General features: G+C 47.3%; 1 protein-coding gene across 1 annotated transcript; it reads left to right on the forward strand.

Annotated features, from left to right (window-relative positions):
* The first annotated feature begins 847 nt into the window (after positions 1-847).
* Positions 848-26038, forward strand: perp (p53 apoptosis effector related to pmp22). The gene is made up of 3 exons (XM_063038966.1): positions 848-1177; positions 22633-22770; positions 25245-26038. The coding sequence occupies exons 1-3, from the start codon at positions 982-984 to the stop codon at positions 25457-25459; spliced, it is 549 nt and encodes a 182-aa protein (XP_062895036.1). The 5' UTR covers positions 848-981; the 3' UTR covers positions 25460-26038.
* Positions 26039-26737: the final 699 nt, after the last annotated feature.

A 26737-nucleotide genomic window follows, 5' to 3' on the forward strand; every position in this document is an offset into this window, starting at 1 on the left:
TTTGAGCTCTGCCTAGCCACACAGTCATGTGTATATAGAGAGTAGAGCATTGGGCTAAGCACACACTCCAGAGGTGCACCAGTGTTGATCATCAGCGAGGAAAAGATGTTATCACCAATCCACACAGACTGTGGTGTTCCGGTTAGGAAGTCGAGGATCCAATTGCAGAGGGAGGTATGGAGGCCCAGGTTCTGCAACTTCTCAATCAGGATTGTGGGAATGATGGTGTTAAATGCTGAGCTATAGTCAATAGCACATGAGTCTACATGTGCTCATGTAGATTGAGCACATCTACAAGAAAGCAGCATCCATCATCAGAAATTCCCACCTCACATACCTTTTCTCACTCCTGTCATCAAGGAGAAGGTACAAGAGCCTCAGGACTCGCACCACCAGGTTCATGAACAGTTACTGCCCCTCAACCATCAGGGTCTTGACCAAAAGGGATAACTACATTCAGATTTCCACAACCAGCATCTCACTCGAAGATATCTCTATCTCATGTTCTCATTATTTATTGCTATTTATTTAAATTTGCATTTGCGCAGTTTGTTGTCTTCCGCACTCTGCTTGATCTTTCGTGGATCCTGTTATAGTTACAATTCAATAGATTTGCTGAATATGCCCACAGGAAAATGGAATCTCAGGATTGTATATGGTGACGTATCTGTACTTCGATAATAAAATTTACTTTCAACTTTGAACATCCCTATCAAGTCATCTCTTGGGGAGGGTGAAGGACAATGCGAAAAGTCTGCAGAGTTGGGAGACGAAAGGGTTAACCGCAGTCGACTGGCGGCTTGTAACCTGATGCTTGGGTGACTGTACAAAGATATGGGAGTGTTCTGCCCCTCCCAAGGGCGCTTGTTATGAGCTCGACAGGTTTGGGCCGTGGATTGTGACCGACAGGCGCGTCGTGTTCGGGCTCGGCCGCTGTAATCCAGCTGTGTTAGTAGGTGTCCCTCCACCGAGTGTCTGACCATGTTCAGGTGCGGGCTCGCCTTCCCTCGCTGCCGATGGATACTGCCCTTGCTACTCCTGCTGGCCATTATTTTCGACATTATCGCTCTGGCGGCGAGCTCCGGCTGGGTGGACTCCAAGTATCACTATGCGAGCTTGTGGGAACAGTTCCGCGGCCGGGACCCCAATTGGGAACCCAGCTCCCTCATGAAATACGGTAAGGATCGGTAAGCGGAGAGAGGGACTGGATTTGGGGCAGGGCACCAGGGCGCTCTGAGGAGTCGAAGAGGAACTGAGGAAAGAAAGGAGTGAGGAACTACACAGGGAAGAGAGAGAGAGAGAGAGGGGGGGGTGGGGAAGAAGACAGAAAGAGCACTGGGAAAGGAGGGGGGGTGGGGGGACTGGGAGAGTGGAGAGGAAGAATGGGAGAGGAGAAGGAGTGGGGGATTGGGAAAGGGGAGAAAGGGAGGGAGTGGGAGGGGGGAGAGAGACAGGGAGTGGGAGAGGGGAGAGAGAGGCAGGGAGTGGGAGAGGGGGAGAGAGAGGCAGGGAGTGGGAGAGGGGGAGAGAGAGGCAGGGAGTGGGAGAGGGGAGAGAGAGAGGGGCAGGGAGTGGGGGAGGGGAGAGAGAGAGGCAGGGAACGGGAGGGGGGAGAGAGAGGGGCAGGGAACGGGAGAGGGGAAAGAGAGGGGATGGGAGTGGGAGAGGGGAGAGAGAGAGGCAGGGAACGGGAGGGGGGAGAGAGAGGGGCAGGGAACGGGAGAGGGGAAAGAGAGGGGCAGGGAGTGGGGGAGGGGAGAGAGAGAGAGGCAGGGAACGGGAGGGGGAGAGAGAGGGGCAGGGAACGGGAGAGGGGATGGGAGTGGGAGAGGGGAGAGAGAGGGGCAGGGAGTGGGAGAGGGGAGAGAGAGGGGCAGGAAGTGGGAGAGGGGAGAGAGAGGGGCAGGGAGTGGGAGAGGGGAGAGAGAGAGGCAGGGAGTGGGAGAGGGGAGAGAGAGGCAGGGAGTGGGAGAGGGGAGAGAGAGAGGCAGGGAGTGGGAGAGGGGAGAGAGAGAGAGGCAGGGAGTGGGAGAGGGGAGAGAGAGAGGCAGGGAGTGGGAGAGGGAGAGAGAGAGGCAGAGAGGGGGAGAGAGAGGCAGGGAACGGGAGAGGGGCAGGGAACGGGAGAGGGGCAGGGAACGGGAGAGGGGCAGGGAACGGGAGAGGGGGAGAGAGAGAGGCAGGGAACGGGAGAGGGGGAGAGAGAGAGGCAGGGAACGGGAGAGGGGGAGAGAGAGAGGCAGGGAACGGGAGAGGGGGAGAGAGAGAGGCAGGGAACGGGAGACGGGGAGAGAGAGAGGCAGGGAACGGGAGAGTGGGAGAGAGAGAGGCAGGGAGTGGGAGAGGGGAGAGAGAGGGGCAGGGAGTGGGAGAGGGGAGAGAGAGGGGCAGGGAGTGGGAGAGGGGAGAGAGGGGCAGGGAGTGGGAGAGGGGAGAGAGAGAGAGGCAGGGAGTGGGAGAGGGGAGAGAGAGAGAGGCAGGGAGTGGGAGAGGGGAGAGAGAGAGGCAGGGAGTGGGAGAAGGGAGAGAGAAAGAGAGGCAGGGAGTGGGAGAAGGGAGAGAGAAAGAGAGGCAGGGAGTGGGAGAAGGGAGAGAGAAAGAGAGGCAGGGAGTGGGAGAAGGGAGAGAGAAAGAGAGGCAGGGAGTGGGAGAAGGGAGAGAGAAAGAGAGGCAGGGAGTGGGAGAAGGGAGAGAGAAAGAGAGGCAGGGAGTGGGAGAAGGGAGAGAAAGAGAGGCAGGGAGTGGGAGAGGGGAGAGAGAGAGGCAGGGAGTGGGAGAGGGGGAGAGAGAGAGGCAGGGAGTGGGAGAGGGGAGAGAGAGAGGCAGGGAGTGAGAGAGGGGGAGAGAGAGGCAGGGAGTGGGAGAAGGGGGAGAGAGAGGCAGGGAGTGGGAGAGGGGAGAGAGAGAGGCAGGGAGTGGGAGAGGGAGAGAGAGGCAGGGAGTGGGAGAGGGGGAGAGAGAGAGGCAGGGAGTGGGAGAGGGGGAGAGAGAGAGGCAGGGAGTGGGAGAGGGGGAGAGAGAGAGGCAGGGAGTGGGAGAGGGGAGAGAGAGAGGCAGGGAGTGGGAGAGGGGGAGAGAGAGGCAGGGAGTGGGAGAAGGGGGAGAGAGAGGCAGGGAGTGGGAGAGGGGAGAGAGAGAGGCAGGGAGTGGGAGAGGGAGAGAGAGAGAGGCAGGGAGTGGGAGAGGGGGAGAGAGAGGCAGGGAGTGGGAGAGGGGGAGAGAGAGAGGCAGGGAGTGGGAGAGGGGAGAGAGAGGCAGGGAGTGGGACAGGGGACACAGGGAGGGAGTGGGAGAGAGAGGCAGGGAGTAGGAGGAGGGAAAGGGGAGAGGGGGGAGAGTGGGAAAAGGGGAGAGTGGGAAAGGGGGGAGGAAGGGAGAGTGGGAAAGGGGAAAGAGAGAAGGGGAGAGTGGGAAAGGGAAGAGAGTGACAGGGAGTGGGAAAGGAGGGAGTGAGAAAGGGGAGTGAGTGGGACAAGGGAGAGAGTGGGAAAGGGGAGGAAGAGGGAAAGGGAGAGGGTGGGACAAGGGAAAGAGAGGGAAAGGGGAGGGGGGAGAGAGGGAAAGGGGTGAGAGTGGTAAAGAAAAGGGGAATGGGAAAGGATGGAGTGGGGGAATGGGAAAGAAGAGGGGACTCCATCAGGGAATTCAGATCCGTAATTCCTTGAAAGTTGTGTCAAGATACATAGGGTAGTAGAGATAGTTCTGGCACATGGATGGGGTTTTATGTTGATATTGTATAAGATGTTGGTGAGACAAATAGTGAAAGGTTAACTAGATTAGGACTTTATTGTCTAGAACATGGAAGGTTGAGGGGGGATTTGACAGAGGTATACAAAATTATGAAGGCTATAGATAGGGTAAATGCAAGCAGGCTTTTTCCACTGAGGTTGAGACCTGCCCTAGAGGTCATGGGTTAAGGGTAAAATGTTTAAGGGGAACACGAGGGTTTTGAGAGTGTGGAACAAGCTGCAAGTGGAAGAGGTGGATATGGGATGGATTTTAACATTTGAGTGAAATTTGGATAGGTACATGGATGGAAGATGGAAGGGGGTATGGAGGACTATGGTCCAGGTGCAGGTCGATGGGACTAGGCAGATTACCAGTCCATCATGGATTGGATGGGCTGAATGGCCCATTTGTGTGCTGTAGCACTCCACGACTCAATCACTCTATGGCATTAAATGCTGGCCTTCCTAGTTAAGTCCATAATAAATGTGTTTTTTCTGATCTACATATTTCTTGCAAAAGAACAGGAAGAGGTGTAAGGACTTGATGGACAAGGAAACTTTTGTAGGAAGTGGATACTAGGGAGGAAGGGGAGGGCATATTCTCCTTGTGGAACCGTAGACATCTGGTGTGATGGTGTACAGGGAGATTACAGATCATGTGCTTAGGGCAAGAATTGTGTTGTCTTTGTCAAGATGGCGAGAGTCTGTGATCTGTAAACTGGTGGAGGAAGTGTGCAGAGGAAGGCAGGAGAAATATGACAATGGTAAATCAGTTTATTACTGTAACGTACATTGAGGTAGAGTGAAGAACTGTGTTTTGCTTGCCATCCACTTAGAGTATGTTGTTACAACACTACATTGAGGTAGTACAAGATAAAACAATAACAGAATTACAGCTATAGGGAAAGTGCAACGCAGGCAGAGAATAATGTACAAGAGCCATAATGTCCGGTGCCTGGAGCGGGTGGGGTATTTGATTCTGCCAAGGAAGTGAGAAGTGGGGAGTGCCATGGTTTATCCAGAAAGAGTGTTCATTGATTATAAATTGGTGAGGGTCAAACGGGAGGTGCCAAATTTGTCAGCCTCCCGAGGCAGTACAGGCAGTAAAGTTTATAACATGGAACAGTACAGCACCGCAGGAGGCCCTTTAGCCTGCAATTTAAATTAGCAATGAAATGGCCAATTAAACTAATCCCTTCTGCCTACACAATGTCCAAAAGACATAGGAGCAGAATTAGGCCATTCAGCCCATCAAGTCTGCTCCACCATTCCATCATGGCTGATCCCGGAACCCACTCAACCCCATACACCTGCCTTCTCGCCATATCCTTTGGTGCCCTGACCGATCAGGAAACTATCAATTTCTGCCTTAAATATACGCACAGACTTGGCCTCCATTGGTGCCTGTGGCAGAGCATTCCACAGATTCACTGTACTCTTGCTTTAAAAATTCCTCTTTGCCTCTGTTCTAAAAGGTCATCCCTCAGTTTTGAGGCTACGCCCTCTGGTTCTGGATATCCCCACCATAGGAAACATCCTCTCCACATCCACCTGATCCAGTCCTTTCAATATTCGGTAGGTTTCAATGAGATCCCCCCACATTCTTCCAAATTCCGGTGAGTACAGGCCCAAAGCTGCCAAATGCTCCTCGTATGTTAACCCCTTCATTCCCAGAATCATCCTCATGAACCTCCTCTGGACTCTCTCCAATGACAACACACCCTTTTTGAGATATAGGGCCCAAAACTGTTGCCAATACTCCAAGTGCGGCCTGACTAGTGTCTTATAAAGCCTCAGCATTATCTCCTTGCTTTTATATTCTATTCCCCTTGAAATAAATGCCAACATTGCATTAGCCTTCTTTATCACAGACTCATCTTGTAAATTAACCTTCTGTGAGTCTTGCACGAGGACTCCCAAGTCCCTCTGCACCTCTGATGTTTCGACCTTCTCCCCATTTTTCATCTCTCGTGCCTCTGTAATTCCCTTTATTCCAATGCGATACTGATACATGTGAGTTATGCTGGTGAGGGAGAGACTTATTTATTGAGATACAGCACAGAACAGGGCCTTCCTACCCTTAGAGCTGCACTGTCCAGAAGTCCCCAATTTAATCCTAGCCCAACCACAGGACAAGTTACAATGACCAATTAATCTGCTGACCTATTTGTCTTTGGACTGGGTGAGGAAACTGGAGCACCCGGAGGAAACCATGGAGGGGTAGGGGTGGGGGATCGTACAAACTCCGTACAGACAGAGGCGGGATTTTCAGGAGCACAGAGCCCTTTCCACACCATTGCCAGGAGCAACTACACATGCAAAAGTATCAGCCCAGGACTGTATATTCCTCTCCACAGATGCTGATTGACCTGCTGAGCTTTGTGTATGTCCTTGCACTTTAGGGGATTAGAATTGTGTTCATTATCACTGCCATGTCGTGAAATGTATTGTTTTGTGGCAGCAGTACAGTGCAATACATAAAAAAAAAAGGCAGTAAGTTACAATATTGAATATAAAGAAGTAACTAAGTGGGGCAAAGAGAGAGCAAACTGGTGAGATTGATGGACCGCTCGGAAAACTCTATGTGCTGCCCATGCTTTTGCAATTTCCTGTATGGTGTTCTGGATCAGTTACCTCGCCCGAGAACTCCTTTAGAGCATTCTCAGCAGTTTGGAGGGACAGCACAATCTCACTGGCCATGTCAGTAGATCCCTCAAATTTGCCTTACAAGTTGATGGGGGGTTAAGAAGGCGTACGGTGTGTTGGCCTTCATCATTCGGGGGATTGAGTTCAAGAGCCGCGAGGTAATGTTGTAGCTCTGTAAAACCCTGGTGAGGCCACACTGGAGTATTTCTGGTCGCCTCATTATGGGAAGGTTGTTGAAGTTTGAGAGAGGGTACAGAGGAGATTCACCAGGATGTGGTCAGGTTGGTAAGACTACGCGAAGCAAAGTAGGGTAGACAGGAAGTTTCTTTTCCCCAGGGTTGAAATGTCTATTACCAGAGGCTGTGCATTGAAGGTGAGAGGGCGAGGTTCAAAGGAGATGGTGGAGTAAGTTTTTTACTCAGAGAGTGATTGATGCCTGGTATGGTGGTAGAGGCAAATATATTAGAGGTTTTTAGGAGACGTTTAGATAGGCACATGAATATGATGAAGATGGAGGGACATTGACGTTGTGTAGGTAGGAGGGATTAGTGCTTAGGTTTTTTAAAATTTACATTTTAGCTGGCTCAGCACAAAGTTGTGGGCCTGTTCCTGTGCTGTACTGTTGTATGTTCTATGATTAGAGAGTGTGTATTATGAGGAAAAATTGAGTAAGCTAGGGCTTTTCTCTTTGGAGTAAAGAAGGATGAGAGGTGACAAGGATGTGATGTTGAGACTTTATAAAGCACTGGTGAGGCCTCAGTTGGACTATTGGGAGCAGTTTTGGGCCCCTTATCTTAGAAAGGATGTGCTGACACTAAAGGGGGTTCGAAAGAGGTTCACAAAAATAATTCAAGGATTGAATGGCATCTTGTTGGCGAAGCTGGCTGTTTTGATCAGACAAATAAGTGCAGACTCCAGGAAGACTAGGATCAAACTCACTTTATTTATGAGATACACTATATCATGGGGAGACCTGGGGACTCTCAAATAAGCAGTGAAAAGTCCCTTCTTTTATACAGTACTGAAACAAGATACTTGCGATTTTAGTGCTAACTGCACAAAAAAACACAAGCAAATGTGTATATCCATAGCACAAGGTAGTTTTAATCCTAGAACAGACGGTAACTAAGTCACATGAATGCAAGTTCTGCACCCAGTGCTGCAACCTGATTATGAAGCACTGTCCGCTGCGTGTCTAAACTGGGTTACAGAAGTTCTTGAGGTTAAAAAGTTCAAATAGAAACATGCCAGTTGTCTGCTTAGTTCATTAACCCTTTTGCTGACCCTTCATCCAGCTAGTCTGGACTGATTTTATGGCTGACAGCATGCAAAATTTCAGCAACACCAGAAGGATTAGGGAAATTTCTGATTTTTGTAACTTTAAGGGTCATAATGGAAAAGTATGAGCAACTCTGGTGCTATCAGACGAATAATCCTTTATTCTTCCATGCTTGTCATATGAAGAGCATTTGATGGCTCTGGGTCTGTATTGACTGGAATTCAGAGATTGAGGGGTCACCTCATTGAAATATATCAAATGGTGAAAGGCCTTGATAGAGTGGATGTGGAGAGGATGTTTCCTATGGTGGGAGAGTCTAAGATCAGAGAACACGGCCTCAGAATAAAGGGGCATCCTTTTAGAACGGAGACGAGGAGGAATTTTTTGAGCCAGAGAGTGGTAAATCTGTGGAATTCTTTGCCACAGGTAGCTGTGGAGGCTGAGTCTTTATGTATATTTAAAATATATAGTAGGTTAAAAGGTTGGCACAACATCATGGGCCAAAGGTCCTGTACAGTGCTATAGTGTCCTATGTAAAATGACTCACTGTTACTTCAGTGAGGTAGAGAGTGACTGTTGTTTTATATATAGAGACACACACACACACACACACACACACACACACACACAAACTGCAGAACCAGTTAAGGTCACTCAAACACCATCTTCCCCTCCACAACGCGCTCAGCAGCAAGGAGTGAAATGGAAGAAGGTGGGCAAGTTACCCTTGTACATTTCCTGCCCCTTTCTCAGATTCACACTTTCCAACCTGAGATTAACTGGAATTGTAGCCAGTTGCGATAGGAAATGCTTGAATGCAATCCTTGCTGCACAGTTTCTGCTTGTAGGATTCTGCCTTTCTATTAGGATTTAATCCCCCTGCCTTCCTGGGGTGCCCACTTTACCTAGAACCGAACAGCACAGTACAAGCGGACGGCCATATCAGAATGGAAACAGGAAGTTGAATCGAAATGGGGGAGGGAGGGCCACAGGGAGGTCCTGCCTTTTGTGGCAGAAAGGTGCTTGACAAATTGGCCCCCCAATCTGCGTCAGGTCTTGCCGATGGAGAGGATAGTGTCCGTTTGGCAGCTGACTTTAATCAGTTCACCTTCTAAATCCCTGAGTCATCACTGTGATCTGGTAAATAGTGCGACGTCTGGCAGAGTGGCAAACCTGTGACTTTATTCTTCATTTATTTCTACCCTAGCTTCAGTCTTGGAGGCAGAGTGGAGATGTGGACTGTTTGTTTGTGAATGATGTGGCTGGAATGCTTAAGTGGTGTGTATATTTAATCTGAAAGCTTTCTGGGTGGAGTGAAGATATGTTTTGGTTACAAAAGACTTTTGTAACCAGCCCTTTTTGCTAAGAAAGCTCGCCAGTGCCTTTGCTTCCTCAGGAGGCTAAAGGAATTGGGCATGTCCCCTTTGACCCTCACCATGTTTTGCAGACCCTATCAGGAAGTATCACGGCTTGGAATGCAAACTTCTGAGCCTGAAGCTGTAAGAAGCTACAGAGTTATGGACAAAGCTCAGCCCATCACAGGAAGCAGCTTCCCCTCTGTGCACTCGGCTAGAATTCTGACTGCCTCAGTAAGGCAGCCAGCATAACCAAAGACCCCAGACATTTTCAGTTCTTCCCACCCCATCAGGCAGATGATACAAAAGTCTGAAAGCACGTACCAGCAGGCTCAAGGACAACATCTATCTCACTGGCGTAAGACTTCTGAATGGTCCCCTAGTACGATAAGATGGATCTTTTGACCCCACAATCCACCTTGTTATGGCCTTGTACTGTTATTGTCTGGCAGGGCTGCACTTTCTCAGTAATTGTAACAATTAATTCTGCACTATATTATTGTTTTCCCTTTCACTACCTCAATGAATGTGTAATGAAATGATCTGCATGGATTTTCACTGTGTCTTGCTACATGCGACAACTTAAAAAGAACAGTTTACTTTTTCAGTCCAAGTATAAGAGGCCTGTCATTTTGAGAGTAAGGGAGGGGAATAGCGAAGAAAGAGATTCATTTGGATCCTCCTCCATAAGCAGATCCTCGGTCTAGAGGATGACTGCTTTCTGTCCGGTTCGAGATGTCCAACTCCCAAAGAATGGTTGTGACACAAGGTTTTCAGCGTGCCGTAGAGCCTCTTGCTATAATATTCCTCACTATGCCTAAAATTTGGTCCTCATGAATTCTGGAGAGGAGCTGATGAAAGTGCAGATCAGTGCTTGTAAAACAGACCCATTGCCCCCCCCCATGATTTTTTTCACAACAGAGAGTGGTAGGTGTCCAGAATGGGCTAGAATCTGAATCCAAATCACTGGTGCAGACATCCCACCCTGCAAAAACTCATTTCAGGGAGGTAGCATCATCAATTTGCTGGAGACTCCTGGAACTTCCGGGAGAGGTGGGATGTCTGCAATAGCGTAGCTCCTTAGCAGCTAGCCAGCTAGTTTAAATAATGTTAGCTATGCTAATGAACGAATGACACCTGTTAAACTCACCTCAACATGTCTTTTACAGTCTTAACCCACCATGGGCAATAGAAAAGTCACTGTTGCAAACAGTGCAGCGAGCAACCCTGTCATTATTTTTGACCCCTATTAGGCAGGGGTGCACTTTAGTGTAGTCTGGGGTGACGTACTTTTTATATTTTCTTTTTTTGGAACACTCTGCCATGCGCGGGCACCCTCCCTCCCCCAAAAAAAATTGATTTCCGGGATATAGTATATAATTTGCGGGCATCAGGGAACCACTATTAATATGCGGGACAGTCCCGAAACTTCCGGGAGAGGTGGGATGTCTGCTGGTGTATGTCATGAAATGTGTTGTTTTCTAGCAGCAGTACATTGCAATACATAATTATAACTTGCAATAAGAAGTATATATGAAAAAATAAAATTACAATAAGTAATGCAAAAAGAGAGCAAAAAAAAATGAAGTAGCATACAAGGGTACATTGTCCATTCCGAAATCCGATGAGAGAGGGAAAGAAACTGTCCGTGAAACGCTGGGTGTGTGTCCTCTGGCTCCTGTGCCACCACCTATATGGAAGCAATGGGAAGAGGGCATTTCCTGGGTGATGGGGGTCCTAAATGATGGACGACGCCTTTTCTGAGGCATCACCTTTCGAAGGTGTCCTGGATGCTGGGGGGGCTGGTGCCCATGATAGTGCTGATTGATTTACAACATTCAGCAGCTTTTTCCAATCCTGTGTAGTGGCCCCTCAATACCAGATGGTGATGCAACCAGTTAGAATGCTTCCCAGAGTATATCTGTGGAAATGTGCATGATATTTCTTTAGTGGTGTACCAAGTCTCCTCAAACTCCTAATGAAATATAGCCACTGTGGTGCCTTCTTTGTAATTGTATCAGTATGTGGACCCAGAATAGGTCTTTGATGGCAGGAGGTTTGGTAGAGTTTAACGGACACACACTGGCCTTGCCCCACCCCAATCTGGACTCGCCCATCGCTTGCCAGCCCCTGCTTCTCCCCCTACCCGCTCCATTTTACTCTAGATTCTGGCCTCTTCCTTTCCAGCCCTGATAAAGGTCTCGAGCCCCAAACATTATTTCCTTCCCATAGCCTGTCTGAGTTCCTGCGGTGATTTTGTTGACGGGGCTGAAGAGCTGTTCAGGCATTTAGGTGTTTAGAGTTTTGAGGCATTGCCATTTGAAGGTGTCCTTGATGCTGGTCAGCCTGAAGATGTTCAATGTATTTGGAGGGAGTTTCTTCCTACCTGCCATCAGATTTCTGGATGATCTATGAATTTATGAACATTATTATTCTTTTTGTGCACTGTTCTATGAACTTGTATTGTAAGTACTGATAGTTTTTTAATTAAGCCATACCACATGCATTGTACATATCTGTTTTGCACAGACTAGAGCTACACTGCAATCTCATTGTCTTGAGCAGTGACAATGAAGTTCTGTTCTGTGTGTCGATGATGATAAACCTGATTCTGACTCTGTGTTAGGCAGGGAGAAGCAAGAGTTAATACTGTAGGTCAGTGACGCCTGATGCTTTGGCACATCAGCATGGCGGTTTGGGCATCACTTTAACGACAGTGGCAGTCACCGATCGGGGTTCAGTTCCTCTCGCTGTCTGGAAGGAGTTTGTTCGTTCTCGCTGAGATTGGGTGGGATTTCTCCATCTGCTCCAGTTTCCAGAGACAAACGGGTTAGGTTTAGTGAGCTGTGTGTATGCTATGTTGGCGCCTGAAGTGTGGTGACACTGACCAGCACAATCCTCGCTGATTTGATTTAATGCAAACAATGCATTTCACTACATGTGATTGGCATTGGAGAGAGTCCAGGGAGGTTTTGGAGATGAAAGGGTTAACATATGAGGAGTATTTAATAGCACTGGGCCTGTACTCTCTTGGAGTTTAGAAGAATGGAGGGGAGGGGTTGTCATTGAAACTTTGAGTATTTAAAAGGCTTAAATAGAGTGGATGTAGAGAGGATGTTTCCTATAGTAGGGGTGTCCAGGACCAGAGGGCACAGCCTCACAACAGTTGGATGTTCCTTTTGAAGAACAATGAGGAAGAATTTCTTAGCCATAGGTGGGTGAATCTGTGGAATTCGTTGCCACAGACAGCTGTGGAGGCCAAGTTACTGGGTATACTTAGAACAGGAGTTGATGGGTTCTTGATTAGTGAGGGCATCAAAAGTTCTGGGAGAAGGCAGGAGAATGGGGTTGAGAGGGATAATAAATCAGCCATGACAGAATGGTGGGGCAGATTTGATGTGCTGAGTGGCCTACTGCTCTTATCTCATGGTCTAAGTAAAAATAATCTTCAATATTTAACTAGCAACAGGAGATTTACAATTTAAGAACACTGACACAAGTTGATGCATTCTAATTTACTTTCCTGTCAAGGTAACTATCAGCCTTGTAAACTGTCGCGAGGAATTTGCCGAAGGTAGAACTTGATCTGTTCAAGTCCTGCTGCAGAGTCTGGGCAGAAGACCTCACCCCTACTCTTGCCTCTATCAATATTGTTCGAACTGCTTAATTTGTTAGGTGTACATCGAAACATCCAAACGCGTTGTTTGTATCAACATCCAGCACAATCCGAGGATCTGACCCCAAGTGTCACCATGCTTGTTGGCGCCAACGTGACATGCCTACAACCGACAAGCCCGAACCGTACATCTTTGGAATTGGAAGTCCTGTTGCTGGCGCCGCGAAGCAATTTTGCTAACCGCTATGCTACAGTGCCACCTAGAGCTAAAGGTCATAGGCTTCAGGTGAAATGTTTAAGGGGAACGTGAGGGGGAGCTCCTTCACTCAGAGGCTAAAGTGAAAGTGTACAATGAGCTGCCAGCGAAGGTGCTGGGTGCCGGTTGGGTTCCAACGTTGAAGAGGAATTTGGATCGGTATAAGGATGGGAGGGGTGTGGAGGGCTTTGGTCCGGGTGCAGGTCGATGGGAATAACAGTTCAGCACTGACTAGATGGGCTGAATGGCCTGTTACCATTCTGTAGTGTTCTATGCCTCTATTGAGATTCCAGGTTTCCTGTGCTGGAGCGTTCACCGTCTCCACGCTGTTACGTGTTTGCTGTTCTTTAGTTTTGAGAACTAAACTCTTTTGGAATCAGAATCAGGTTTATATCTTATCATGGGTGTGTGTGTGTGTTTATTATGACTGAAAACTATGTCAGTCTTATAGCAGACCTAACCACAAATTATTTACTATAAATGATTAGTTTGTGGGCTGGGGAGCGGAAAAAGAATGTTCTGGAATTTAAGAGACGATAACAAGGCTTGGGAGAAGAATGTGAAGGGTGGGGGAGGTTAAGGCTACAAATAGGACAGAAGGGATGAGCACAGGGGCTTCCTGCCTTATCTTTGCTGATTATCCTGTGTGGAATGCAGTCAGTGGAATCAAACATTGAACAGGACACTACAGGCACTTTGGCCCCCAGTGTTGTGCCAGCCCTTTAACCCACTCTAAAAGATTATCTTTATTTGCCACAAGTGCATCAAAACACGCAATGAAATGCGTCGTTTGCATCAACGACCGACAGTCTGAGGATGTGCTGGGGGCAGCCTGCAAGTGTTGCCACGCATCTGGCGCCAACAAAGCGTGCCCACAATTTACTAACCCTAACCGGTACGCCTTTGGAAAGTGCGAGGAAAGCAGAGCACCTGGGTGGCGGGGGTGGGGTGGGGGAAACATACAGACAGTGATGATAAATGGACCCCGATTGCTGTGTAAAGCATTATGCTAGATGCCACTCTACCGAGCCATCCCGGGAAATGCTCCTCGATGCCGTCACCCTCCCTTCCCTCCCCCATAGTCCTCCGTTTTCCCTTCATCCATCTGCCTACCCAAGAGTCTCTTAAAAGGTTGGGTTGGGTTTTTCTCTGACTTGTAAACGTCTCACCACTGTGCAAGGCAACATCGTCAGTGCGTTGTTGATTGTGGTGTGTCTAGGAATTCTCATGTTCGCTTGTGCCATGAATTTCACTGATACCCAGTCAAATTTGTGCCCCTCTCAATCTTCACAGGCACGGACTAAGGATTCATGAACACCAACTGGCTGTAAAGTGACATGACCAACTCTCCCTAGTCTGTACCCACTTTCTGTGTAAAAATCCTGCCCCTGACTCTCCACACCCCACACCGTCCTCCACTCATCTTAAAAGGATGTCCTCTGATATTAGTTATTGCCACTCTGGGGAAATGTCTCTGGCTGTTCGCTCGATCGATGCTTCCTGTAAACTTGTACACTTCTATCTATCTCATCCTCCTTCACTTCTTAACAAATGACTGTCATGTTTAAAGTGATGTTGTCAGAGTGGAAAATTTTTGGGAATCAGTAAAAGAACAGTGAAAGAGGAGGAGTTTAGGACACTGGGCTCTGTCTATACACATAACATGGATAATACAGGAAAGCACGGCTTTAAGGTGATTGGAGGAAAGTAAAGAGGAATGTCGGAAGTCCTGGATGAGGACGTGGATGATAGAAAAATTGAGGCTATGTAGGAGGCAGGGTTAGATTGGCATTAGAGTGGATTAAAGGGTCAACATAACATTGTGGGCCGAAGGGCCTGCACTATGCTATAATGTTCTATGTTCTACACTGGGTGGCCACTCTATGGGTACCTCCTGGACTTAGTAAAGTAGCCCTCTGCTGCTGGAGCCCATCTGCTTCAAGGTTCAATGTGTCCTGTGTTCAGAGATGTTCTTCTACACACCACTGTTGCAACACATAGTTACTTGAGTTACTGCCTCCTTTATGTCAGCTTGAACCAGTCTGGCCACTCTCCTCTCTCATTAACAAGTTGTTTTCCCCAAAGAACTGCTACTCACTGGATTTTTTTTTGTTTTTTGCACCATTCTCTGTGAACTCTAGAGACTGTTGTGCGTGAAAATCCCAGGAGATCAGCAATTTCTGAGATACTCAAACCACCCCATCTGGCACCAACAATCATTACACAGTGAAAGTCACTAAGTTCACATTACTGCCCCATTCTGATGCTTGGTCTGAACAACAACTGAACCTCTTGACCATGTCTGCATGCTTTTTTTGCATGGAGTTGCTGCCACATGATTGGCTGAGTAGATATTTGTATTAACATGCAGGTGTACTTAATAAAGTGGCCACTGAGTGTATGTCCTGTATGAAGGAATTTGAGAACTATTCTACTTCTGGTAACCTATTGTATGTACATGCTCTCTCCTTGTTGGAACATGCTAATTGTTTGTTGTCACAGTGGAAAATGTTTGAAAATTCTTCAGAAAGGATTATGACTCCGGGCTCTGTTTAAACAAGATTAGATTCTATCTATACAGTAAGATTCCTTGAATAAATATCCAATTTCCAATGTATATTTTCTTTAGTTTCAACATAAGTACATTGACTGAAAAAATGAACATTCAAGGCAACAACATAAACTCAAGAGATTCTGAAAATCTTAAGCAAGACGCACAAAATGCTGGAGGAACTCGTCAGTATCCCACAGCAGAGACTAAGCATGAGGCACTGCGGTGTCATCACAGGATAGCATTGGGTGGAGACAGACAGAGACAGTGGTTGTTTAGATTTGGTTTCGGTGGGTGTGCCTGCCTTTAAGAATTTACAGGTGAATTCTGCAGTTGTAGTCTGAGCCACTCCTATTCCTCTTAGTCCTGCGTCACGCTGTGTTAAGGTACACCGTCCTTTCGAAATCTGTGCCAGCATTCAGTAGGAACTCTCCCACATGGTGTATCTCTGGCATTTACAAACAGTGTTTCGTAGTCCTGGTAAAACAAGGCTTGCACTCGCGGAGTACCTTTCAAAGTACATATATTGTAAGTCACCATATACAGCCCTGTAATTCATTTTCGTGCGGGCATTCACAGCACAAACAGAATCTACGTGCAAAGGTGGACTAACAGCCAATATTCAAAAGACTGAAACAGTGCAAATACAAACAAAAACAAATAATGATGATACATAAATAAATACTGAGAACGAGAGTTGTAGAGTCCTTGAAAGTGAGTCCGTAGGTTGTGGAACCAGTTCAGTGTTGGGGTGAGTGAAGTTGTCCATTCTGTTTCAGGAGCCTATTTGTTGAATGATAATAACTGTTCCTCAATCTGCTGGGGTGGGACCAAAGGCTGCTGTACCTCCTTCCCAATGGCAGCAATGAGAAGAGAGCATGGCCTAGGTGGTGGGGGTCCATGATGATTGATGCTCCTTTCCTGTGACAGTGCTCCTTGTAGATGTGCTCAATGGTGGGGAGGGCTTTACCCGCGATGGACTGGGCCGTATCCACTACTTTTTGTAGGATTTTCTGTTGGGCATTGGTGTTTCCATACCAGGCTGTGATGCAGCCGGCCAGGATGCTCTCCACTGCCTATCTGTAGAAGTTTGTCAAAGTTTTAGATGACGTGCCTATTCTGCACACACTTCTTAAAAAAAAAGTAGTCAAAGCATCCCAAAGTATTTTTAATGATCAATGGAATAAGCTGGTGGGATTGTAGGCACAGTTTAAATATAGCAATAAGTTATTTTGAGCTCAGCTCTCACAATGTGAAGAAGTCCAGATGGTTTAGTTTACTGATGTTGTTTGAAGTATAAACAAACTGGGGTGTCCTGTGAGGGTAGCAGCTCTGGTAAAGGGGCTTGTCCTGCCTGTCCTGTGGCAGCTGCCTTGCCTTTTGGTCCCCACCGGACACTCAGCTCCAAGCAGTTGTTTGCGTGCAGCAGTGGCCACACGTCGGTACACCCTTCGACCATTGAGGGTGGCCGGCGGGGCTCATACCCCGGTGAGATAGGGACATGCCTGTCTCACCAGCTTGTCCTCCTCGCCATCGGCGTGCAAACTCAGCTCTGGCACACTGGGCAGATGAGATCCAGTGGCCAGGAAGGCAGTTCTGCAACACTCCAGGGAGGGCCAAGGGCATGGCAAGGCACAGGAGTCATGGTTGCCCACTGCAACCAAGGATGACTCCAGTAGTGTTGACCACTCGCACCACTGGACCCGGACTTCCGAGGTCGAGAGAGTGGAACTGCCCAGTGCTTTTCCACTTTAAAAGCTTCCTCTGCACGGGTTTCTTCATACAGAGCACATCGTCTAACTGTTACTGTTGAATACGAGGGTCGATCAATCAAACAATAAAGAAGCCAACTAATTACTTCCCAGCTCTTCTTCAAAATAACATCAGGCTGTGCTCTGATCTGAGTGGATTGGTGGACACATCATGTCTATTTAAGCTGAGACTCTTACTGGATAGTCCATACTTCTTCTGAGGGTCGCTCACACAGACATCCATCGTTATTACCACTACTAGCTCGCCACCCACACTGGACCCCTGTACTGACGGAACCGGTCTGCCAGTGATGCCATAGCCATAGCGCTACACTCCATCCTCACTCACCCGGAGAAGAGGGATATATACATTAGAATGCTGTTCCTGGACTACAGTTCAGCATTCAACACCACAATTCCCTCCAGACTTGACAGGAAGCTGAGAGACCTCAGCCTGCACCCCACTTTGTACAGCTGGATCCTAGACTTCCTATCGGATCACTGACAGGTGGTGAGGATAGGCTCCCTCACCTCTGCCCCTCTGACCCTCACACAGGTGCCCCCAGGGTTGTGTCCTGAGTCCCCTTCTCTACTCCCTTTACATCCATGACTGCTACCACACACAGCTCCAATCTGCTGATCAAATTTGCAGATGACATGACATTTATCGGCCTTATTTCTAGTGGTGATGAGACAGCCTGCAGAGGAGAGGTTGACACCCTGACACAGTGGTGCAAAGATAACCTCTCCCTCAATGTCCAAAAAAACAAAAGAGCTGATTGTGGATTACAGGAGGAACAGAGACAGGCTCGGCCTGATCAACATCCACAGGACTGCAGTTGAGAGGGTGAGTAGTTTCAAGTTCCTTGGTGTACACATCACAATGATCTCACCTGGACTGTACACAGCAGCTTTGTGGGGGGGGGGGGGGGGAAACACAACAGTGTCTCTTCCACCTCAGGCAATTGAAGAAGTTCGGCATGAGCTCCCAAATCCTCAAGACCTTCCTCAGGGGCACTATTGAGAGTATACTGACTGGCTGTATCACTGCCTGGTACAGGAACTTCAACCTTGATCGTTGGGCACTGCAGAGAGTGGTACGGACAGCCCAGCATATCTGTGGATGTGAATTTCCTTCCACTGAGGACATTTACAGCAGCAGGTGCAGAACGGAGGCCTGGAAGATCATCAGGGACACCAGTCACCCCAACCATAAACTGTTTCAGCTGCTTCCGTCTGGCAAACGCTACCACAGCATTAAAGCCAGGACCAACAGGCTATGGGACAGCTTCTTTCTACAGCCCATTACACTTTTAAATTCACAGGTCTGTACATTGCAACGGAGGCATAACGCAAAGATTTTTACTCCCTGACATGGTGGGATGGATGTAAGATTTAAATTGTTTCAATTCTATTCCATTCTAGTGGGTGCGGCTGGTAAAACTGATAAACTTCCCAGCTGAACCTGGTGACACAATTCTCATTTTATTTAATTGAGTTAATTTAGAGCCATAGAGTGATGCAGCATGGAAACGGCCCTTCAGCCCTACCCATGCATGCTGACCAAGCTAGTCCCACTCACGGTAACAGCTACATACCCTTGCAGTTTTGACAACAGCCACGTATTCATCTCCCACAGATGCTGCTCAGCTCACTGAGCTCCTGTACCTGCAGCTGGTTAAGGCATAGAACACCACAGCACAGTACAGCCTCTTTAACCCATGATGTTGTGCCAACTTTTTAACCTACTCTCACGTCAATCTAACCCTTCCCTCCTACATAGTCCTCCATGTTTCTATCATCCATGTGCTCACCAAAGAGTCTCTTAAATATTCTACTGTATCTTCCGCTAAGCATGTTGTGCACCCACCACGCTCTTTGTAAAATAATTAACTTCTGACATCCCCACCATATGTCCCTCCAATCACTTTAAAATTATAGCCCCTTGTATTAGCCTTTTCCACTTGCTGTTAGACGACACGCCACCTTCGAACTCCGACAGTTTTCCGTAGCGAGCAGCAACATGTTTCGCACCGAATTAGCTGCTCCACTGCCCCATTATTGAGCAACTTGCCGATGGGGTAGAGCTGCAGTTCTTGAAGTTCTTCATATCCTGCAGGGTCTTGAAAATGTAAAAAAGGCATTTTTAAAAACAGATTATAACACCTTTGGTTGGACTTGTAAGGGATGCTACATCTGAGCACATTGCCATCTTACCGGAAGACCAGAAAACCTAGAGCCATGAAATATTTGAGTCACACATAGACTTGTATAGGTTTCTTATTGTCACGTGTACCAAGATACAGCAAAAAGCTTATCAGAAAGTCAAATCAAATCAAGTCTAATTGTCATTCAAACCATACATGGATACAGCCGAATGAGGCAGCGTTCCTCTGGGGCCAGGATGCAAAAACATACCCGCACTTCCAAAATAGCGAGAAAGGGGAAAAAGAACATAGCCACGTAAGAAAACCAAGTTTTAGTCTAAGACCCACAAGTTGATGGTTCTCAGCAGTCCAGCCTGTAGTTCCACTAATCCAACACTGGAGGGCAGCACCAACCGAGTCTGACGTGACGCGACGCTACAACGCAAGCCCAAGGACTGAGGTGTTGTCCTAGCAACGATTGAGGCAACACAGCTGCCTCGCTGCCTGTCTCACCACCAAACAAGGAAAGCAGGCTTGTGGCAAGCGGTGTCCAACATGATCACAAAAGGAATGTCCAAGACATTGACTCATTGTTTCACTGTACGCTGTCTTTGCGCCAACTAGAAGGCACCAACTCCGGTGCCTCTGAGTAGAACACAGCAGCACGGTGACCCCGCAGGTCAGCTCTTCCGAACCCAATCCGGCTCCTCCTGCAGCCAGATTTGAATCCCCCAGCCCGACGGCCCAGCTCACCTTTTCTGAACTGCCGGCCAGCTCTTATGTCACCCTGGCTGGCTACTCCGGACAATGAGCAGCTCACTGATGTAGTGGTCCTGCTGTATGCCTAGTTATTGGAGTCAGGAATAGTCTTACTATGTATAAAAACACATTTAACAGGGGAAAAAGCACCTTTGAGAGGCTGCCGCGTGTATAAATACCGCCATCTTACCTTGCATACTGTTCGTACAGATCAAAATACATTGATTTAGAACAAGGTAGAACAATAAGAGAATGCAGAAATAGTGTCACAGCTACAGAAAGTGCAGTGCAGGCAGACAATAATGTGCCAGATCGTAAAGAGATAGGTTAGGAGGCTTCAGAGGTGGATCTGATGGAGACCTTCTCCACCCAGAGAGTGGTCAGTATCTGCCTGAGACAGAAGCAGAGCCATTGACAACATTTAAGTGTTTTGATGACCGGTAGGTCACAGGGCCAGCAACCCCACCCTGTAAAACCAGAAATGCCAATAGAAGCTCGAAAGACCTCATCTCTGGGCAAGGGAGGATGTTCATCTAGAACAGGGGTCCACGGACCCCTCGGTTAATGGTATGGTGGGAAGCCCTGACCCCCCAAGATGTATGGTGGGCTTCACCTGGGGACAACTTGAAAGACTGGCCCAGGACAAAGGACTATGGCAAGTTGTTGTTGGCAGCAGTAGGGGTGATGGGCTTCATTCAGTAAGTTGGATGACCACTGGAATTTCCTGGGCTTTGAAGGGTAAAAGCCAAGTGGTTGGACGTGGAATTGGTATGAAAATGAACCCACTAGTTAGCTGGGATGAGCTGGCCCAAATGGCTTGTACCGTTATGTACGATCCTATGGCTCTGTCTCCACCTAATAACATAACTACGTCACCCAGTGAGGGTGCAGTGTCTCTTGAAGACTTTACATCTCTGCAATTTGGTATTTTGTGTTTTCAAATTATGGTCTTGAATGAAGACCCCCGTCAGAACAAATAGGGCTGTGCCTGGATAACAAATGTGTTTTCTGTTTACAGGTGCACTGTAGCTATTGTTAAGTCAGAGAATACTCAAAAGTCACTTGATATGCTAACCATATCTCCACACGATTGATATGAATGGCATCAGAAACTCATTAGACTGAGAAGGAAGAAAAATTACTAGGAGGGGGGAGGAGGAATAAAGGGAGAGGGAATAGAGAGAGGGGGAAGGGGACGGCAGAATAGCGAGAGGGGATGGGGAAGGGGGAATAAGGGATACAGGGAGGGGGATAGGGAGAGAGGGAGAGAGAAAGGAGAGGTAGGGAGAAAGAGTAAAAACTAATTTTCATAGGAGTAGGACTTCTGAAATGAAGGATATTATGGGAGCTTGTTGATGAGCAGGATTGCCTGTAACTTGAGCATTAGTAACCTTGTGGCAGTCTGAAAAGGAACTCTCCCTCAGCAAAACCTTGCAGATTCTGCAATGCTGAAATAAAAATACTCAATAGGTCAGACAGCATCTGTGGAAAGAGGAGTAGGGTGAGGTTTCCGGTCTCTCCCTGCGTGTCTGGTTTCGATAAATTGCAGGAGATGGGTTCACCTCTCGCTGTGAGTTGTCCTTGCTTGCTAGTATTTGCTGCTTACATTAAATACCATTGGGAAAGTGATGCTTATGCACGCAGAAGCTAATGTTTGGAGTTTGCACTCAGTGATGGTACTGGTGGTTGTTAGCTCAGGTGGCAGGTTCCATTACCCTAAGGCTCCCCTCAGATTAAAGATTAGCTCTAATTGTCACACCTTTATCGAAACAAACAGTGAAATGCATCATTTGCATCAATGACCGACATTGTCCGAGGATGTGCTTGGGGCAGATTTGGATTCCGTTTCCCCTCTGGGCGGGGGGGCAGTGCTCTGCTCTCTGTTCCGTTCACTTTCAGTATAACACCAGAAAACATAGAAGCAAATTAGGCCGTTCGGCCCAAGTCTGCTCTGCCATTCCACCATGGCTGATTTATTATCCCCCTCAATGTCATTCTCCTGTCTTCTCATGTAACCTTTGTTGGCCTGACTAATCAAGAACATGTCAACCTCCACTTTAAATATAAGGACTTGGCTTCCACAGGCATCCATGGCAATGGACTCCACAGATTCACCACCCTCTGGTTAAAGAAATTCCTCCTGAGCTCTGTTGTAATGTTATTCTGAGTCTGTGTCCTCTGGTCCGAGACTCACCCACTATAGGAAACATCTATTCTATCCTGGCCTTGCAATATTCAATAGGTTTCAATGAGATTCCACCTCCTCCCCCATTCTTCAGCATTCTGGTAAGTACAGGCCCAGAGCCATCAAACTCTCCTGGTACATTAACCCTAGGATCTTTCTGGTGAACTTCCTCTGGACCCTCTCCAATCATAGCACACTCTTTCTTAGATGTGGGGCCCAAAACTCCTCAGAATACTCCAAATGTAGTGTTACCCACACCTCACCAGGATTTTGAACTAACCAAATTGCCTGAATCATCTTTACTTCCGTAATGTCTGAGGCTCCTGGTTTAACACTGTCCTTGTTATGCATTCTTTCAGGCTGGGCACAGACAACCGCGGCCCTGTTGATTCTTGGCTGCATACTGTTGATCATCTGCTTCATTCTCTCCATCATCGCTTTGTGTAAAGAACAAGCAAGCCTGTTGAGAGTGATCGGGTTCATCCTCTTCTTAGCTGGTAAGATTGGAACCTTTATCTCTACCGGGAGAGTCACACCCTCCCTGACCACCTCTCGACTAGACCAATTGTATCTCCCCAAGTAATTAGTGCACCCTGTACACACTTCCCTGCCTCGTAACCTGGCAGCTACCACACCACAATCCTGTACGTCCACTCCCAAATGGTAGTTGATGATTCTGACTCATATTTCTCCTGCCTGCCTTTCCAAACAATTCCACATCTTCCATTACTTGATATAAGCAGCTTAAGGTTCACCATTGGATAAACATACTTGAGCATTGCAAATCAGGTTGAACATTCTGAGAACTTCGAACATAGAATTTGGGACTCGGAACGTAACAGCACAATACAGGCCTTTCAGCCCCAATATTGTGCCAACTTTTAACCGACTCCAAGATCAATCTAACCCTTCCCTCCCACACAACCCTCCTTTTTTTTCATCTGAGAGTCTCTTAAATGCCCCTAACGTGTTTGCCTCTACCACCACCCCGGCTGCATGTTCTGCACACCAACCACTGTCTGTTTTAAAAAAAACAGCAACTACCTCCGACGTCCTCCTGCACTTTCCTCCAATCGCCTTAAAATTATGCCCTCATAAAAGGCACAGTCTGCCCACTCCCTCAGCGGACTCCCTTTGGGAAGTAAACAGAATTTGTAGAAGCATAGATTGAGCAGATAAATAAAATCCTTTCCTCCGCTGAAGACAACAAGAGGGCACAGGTTTGTGATAAGAGGAAGGAGTCATAAAGGAGATCTGCGGGGCGTTCTTTGACACAGAGTGTGGGTGCTATCTGGAACTTGCTGCCAGAGGAGGTGGTGGGATCATATTTAATCACTATGTTTAAGATGCATTGGCCGGCTGGTGGCGCAGTGACATCAGTGCCAGACTGAGGTTCCCGAGTTCGAATCCGGTCTTTCCATCCGGCCAGGTTGAGTGTCGAACTCGCAACTCGGCCTCGTTTAAAAAAAAAAGACTGCGCTGTGAGAAGGACGTGGGGGCCACTCACAGAATCTTTCCTCCAAGACAACCACTTGAAAAGTGGTCGCCGAGGCTCTGGTAGAGTATGACACACAAAAAAAAAAGATACATTGAGACCAATACTTTAGACAAGGCTTAAAGTGATATGATCCTAAGGAGGGATGCCACAGAAGTGTAGCAGTTAGCGTGACCCTATTACAACTCAGAGTGTCAGAGTTCAGAGTTTGATTTCGGTGCCCTCTGGAAGGAGCTTGTACGTTCTCCCCACGACTGTACGGGTTTCCACCTGGTGCTCTGGTTTCCACCCCCAGTCTAAAGACGTACCGGTTTGTAGGTTAATTGGTCATTGTAAATTGTCCTGTGATTAGGCGAGGGTTAAATAGGTGGGTTGGCGTGGCTCGAACGGCCAGAAAGGTCTGTTCCACACTGTATCTCTAACTGCAGGCAAATGGGAACAGTGCAGGTGGGCAACAAAGATCAAGAGGGGCTGAAGGGCCTATTTCTGTTCTGTATGACGCTTTGGGTCCAACACTCCAAATAGCACCAACATCTTTGCTGTTTTCATATTGGAAGGAATTATGCAGTCTGCCCGATCATTCACCTCCAGAGCAGAGCTCCCGAACTGTGACTGTCCCAAAAGCAAAAAATGGCCTCATTAGGGGCTGTACAGACCTGTGTCCACTTGCTGTCTCAGTGGGCAATGTAGGAAGGACATGAAGCTTTAGAGAGGGTGCAGAGGAGGTTTACCAGGCTGCTGCCTGGATTATTGAGCATGTGTCATGAGGACAGGTTGAGCGAGATAGGGCCTTTCTCTTTGGAATGAAGGAAGATGAGAGGCTGTTTGACAGAGATATACAAGGTGATGAGAGGTATAGATTCAGTGGACAGATAGTCAGAGATTTTCCCCCCAAGGTGGCTAATATGAGAGGGGCATAACTTTAAGGAGTTTGCAAGAAAGTACAGGGGAGATGTCAGAGGTAGGTTTTTTTACACAAGAGAATGGTGGGTGTGTTTAACTCCCTGTGGTGGTAGAGACAGATACATTAGGGGCACTTAAGAGACTTTTAGATATGCACATGGATGATAGAAAAAGTAGAGGAGGGTTAGATTGCTCTTAGAGTAGGTTTAAAGGTTGGCACAACATCATGGGCCAAAGGGCCTGTACTGTACTGCACGGTTGTTGTTCAAAGAGTCCCAAACCACAGTATATTTCACTGCAACCTTCCCATCAAGATAAGTCCATAACATTTTAATTTAGTTTATCGAAAGTAGCCTATGTCCCATAGTTTGTCATATTGGTGTTTGCCCATGTCCATCTGTTGTTGTTTACTTTCTTATGTAATGATTGGTGCAAACAACGGGTCAAAGTGCAGAAGTCATTTTCATCAATGTTCACCCGGCAACCTCAATTGCCCTTTGCCATTCACCTCCGTCATGAGGATGGTTTCCAGTTAAACCTGAACTGTTTCTTTCTCCCTCTCTTGCTCCACAGTGCTGCTCCAGTTTGTCGGTCTGATCGTCTACCCAGTCAATTTCACCGAAGAACTGATCCAAAGCGGCTCCTACGAGTATAGCTGGAGCTACGGGTTCGGATGGGGCGCCACCATCCTGATGATCGGGTGTGGAATTTTCTTCTGCTGTCTCCCCAAGTATGAGGACGAACTGTACGGTTTGAGCAAGCCCTATTATATTTACGAGAGCGCCTGATTCCCTCCGTCAGTAAGGACCTGCTTTTGAGTTCTGTCTGAGCTTGGCACGTTGTGTGTTCACTTGCTCTTTTCAAAAACTGTTTTCTTTGTTTTTTTTTAATGAATCTCACTTGTATGTTAAAGTAATCAGCTTCAATAGATGGGTGTTGGGTGTAAGACAGAAGATGTACATTTAAGGTTGAGAGAGATCCCAAGTGTAATGTTGTCACCAAATGCAATGAGTATGTAACATTAAACTAGGACCTACATTTTCCTCCCCTTCTGGCGTCTACTCCAAACAATAGAAACATGGTCTGGATGTCGTCTAACAGTAGGTAACAGGAGTACAGTATATGTATTTTAAGGGAGATGAGAGATTATTGTAATATAAAGGGTTTGGAATAGGATATAATGGGTTTTATTACAGTGACAACGTGCAGAGTGGATTCATTTATAAAGAATCGTTTTATATATATATTGCTTGATATGTTTAAATGTCCAAAAGGAAGTTATGTTACTTATTCAGTTTTGGGACCGGGGAGAAAGTTCCTTAATGTCACATTGTACAAAAAGAACTAACATTTTATTAAACAGTCTACAAACTACTCACTGCTTTTGTTCTTATTTAACTGTGGAAATGTGCAGTAGGGTTGTGCCCTTTTTACAAAGAGAAAGGGAAAGGATTAATTATGAGCAGAGTTTGCATTACACAGGTACTTCAGCAGCACCAGAAACCAGTGAGCGCGGATCAAAGATAAAATTAAAAGATTAGCCACGTGCACATCGAAACTACAGTGAAATGCATCATTTGTGTGAACGACCAACACAATCCGAGTATGTGCTGGTGGAAGCTTGTAGGTGAGGTTGGGAAAATTAGAGTTGTTTTCTCTGAAGGGAGACCTGATAGAAGTTTCTGAGAGGCATAGATAGTCAACCTGTAACTTTTCCCAGGGTCAAAGTGTCCGATACCGGAGGACTTGCATTTTAGCTGAGCGATGAAGTTCAACAAAGATGTGTGGAGCATAAATGATGTGTGAGATTCTGCAGATGCTAGAAATCCAGAGTAACACACACAAAATGCTGGAGGAACTCAGCAGGTCAGGCAACATCTGTGGAAATGAATAAGTAGTTGATGCTTCCACCCACGACCCTTCATCAGGACTGGAAAGGAAGGGGGAAGACGCCAGAATGAAGGTGGAGCGAGGGGAAGGAGGCTAGCTCGAAGGTGTCAGAGAAGCCAGGTGGGTAGGAAAGGTAAAGGGCTGGAGAAGAAGGAATGTGATATGAGAGAAGAGTG

Source organism: Mobula hypostoma (genome assembly GCF_963921235.1).
Source record: "Mobula hypostoma chromosome 8 unlocalized genomic scaffold, sMobHyp1.1 SUPER_8_unloc_12, whole genome shotgun sequence".
Taxonomy (NCBI): domain Eukaryota; kingdom Metazoa; phylum Chordata; class Chondrichthyes; order Myliobatiformes; family Myliobatidae; genus Mobula; species Mobula hypostoma.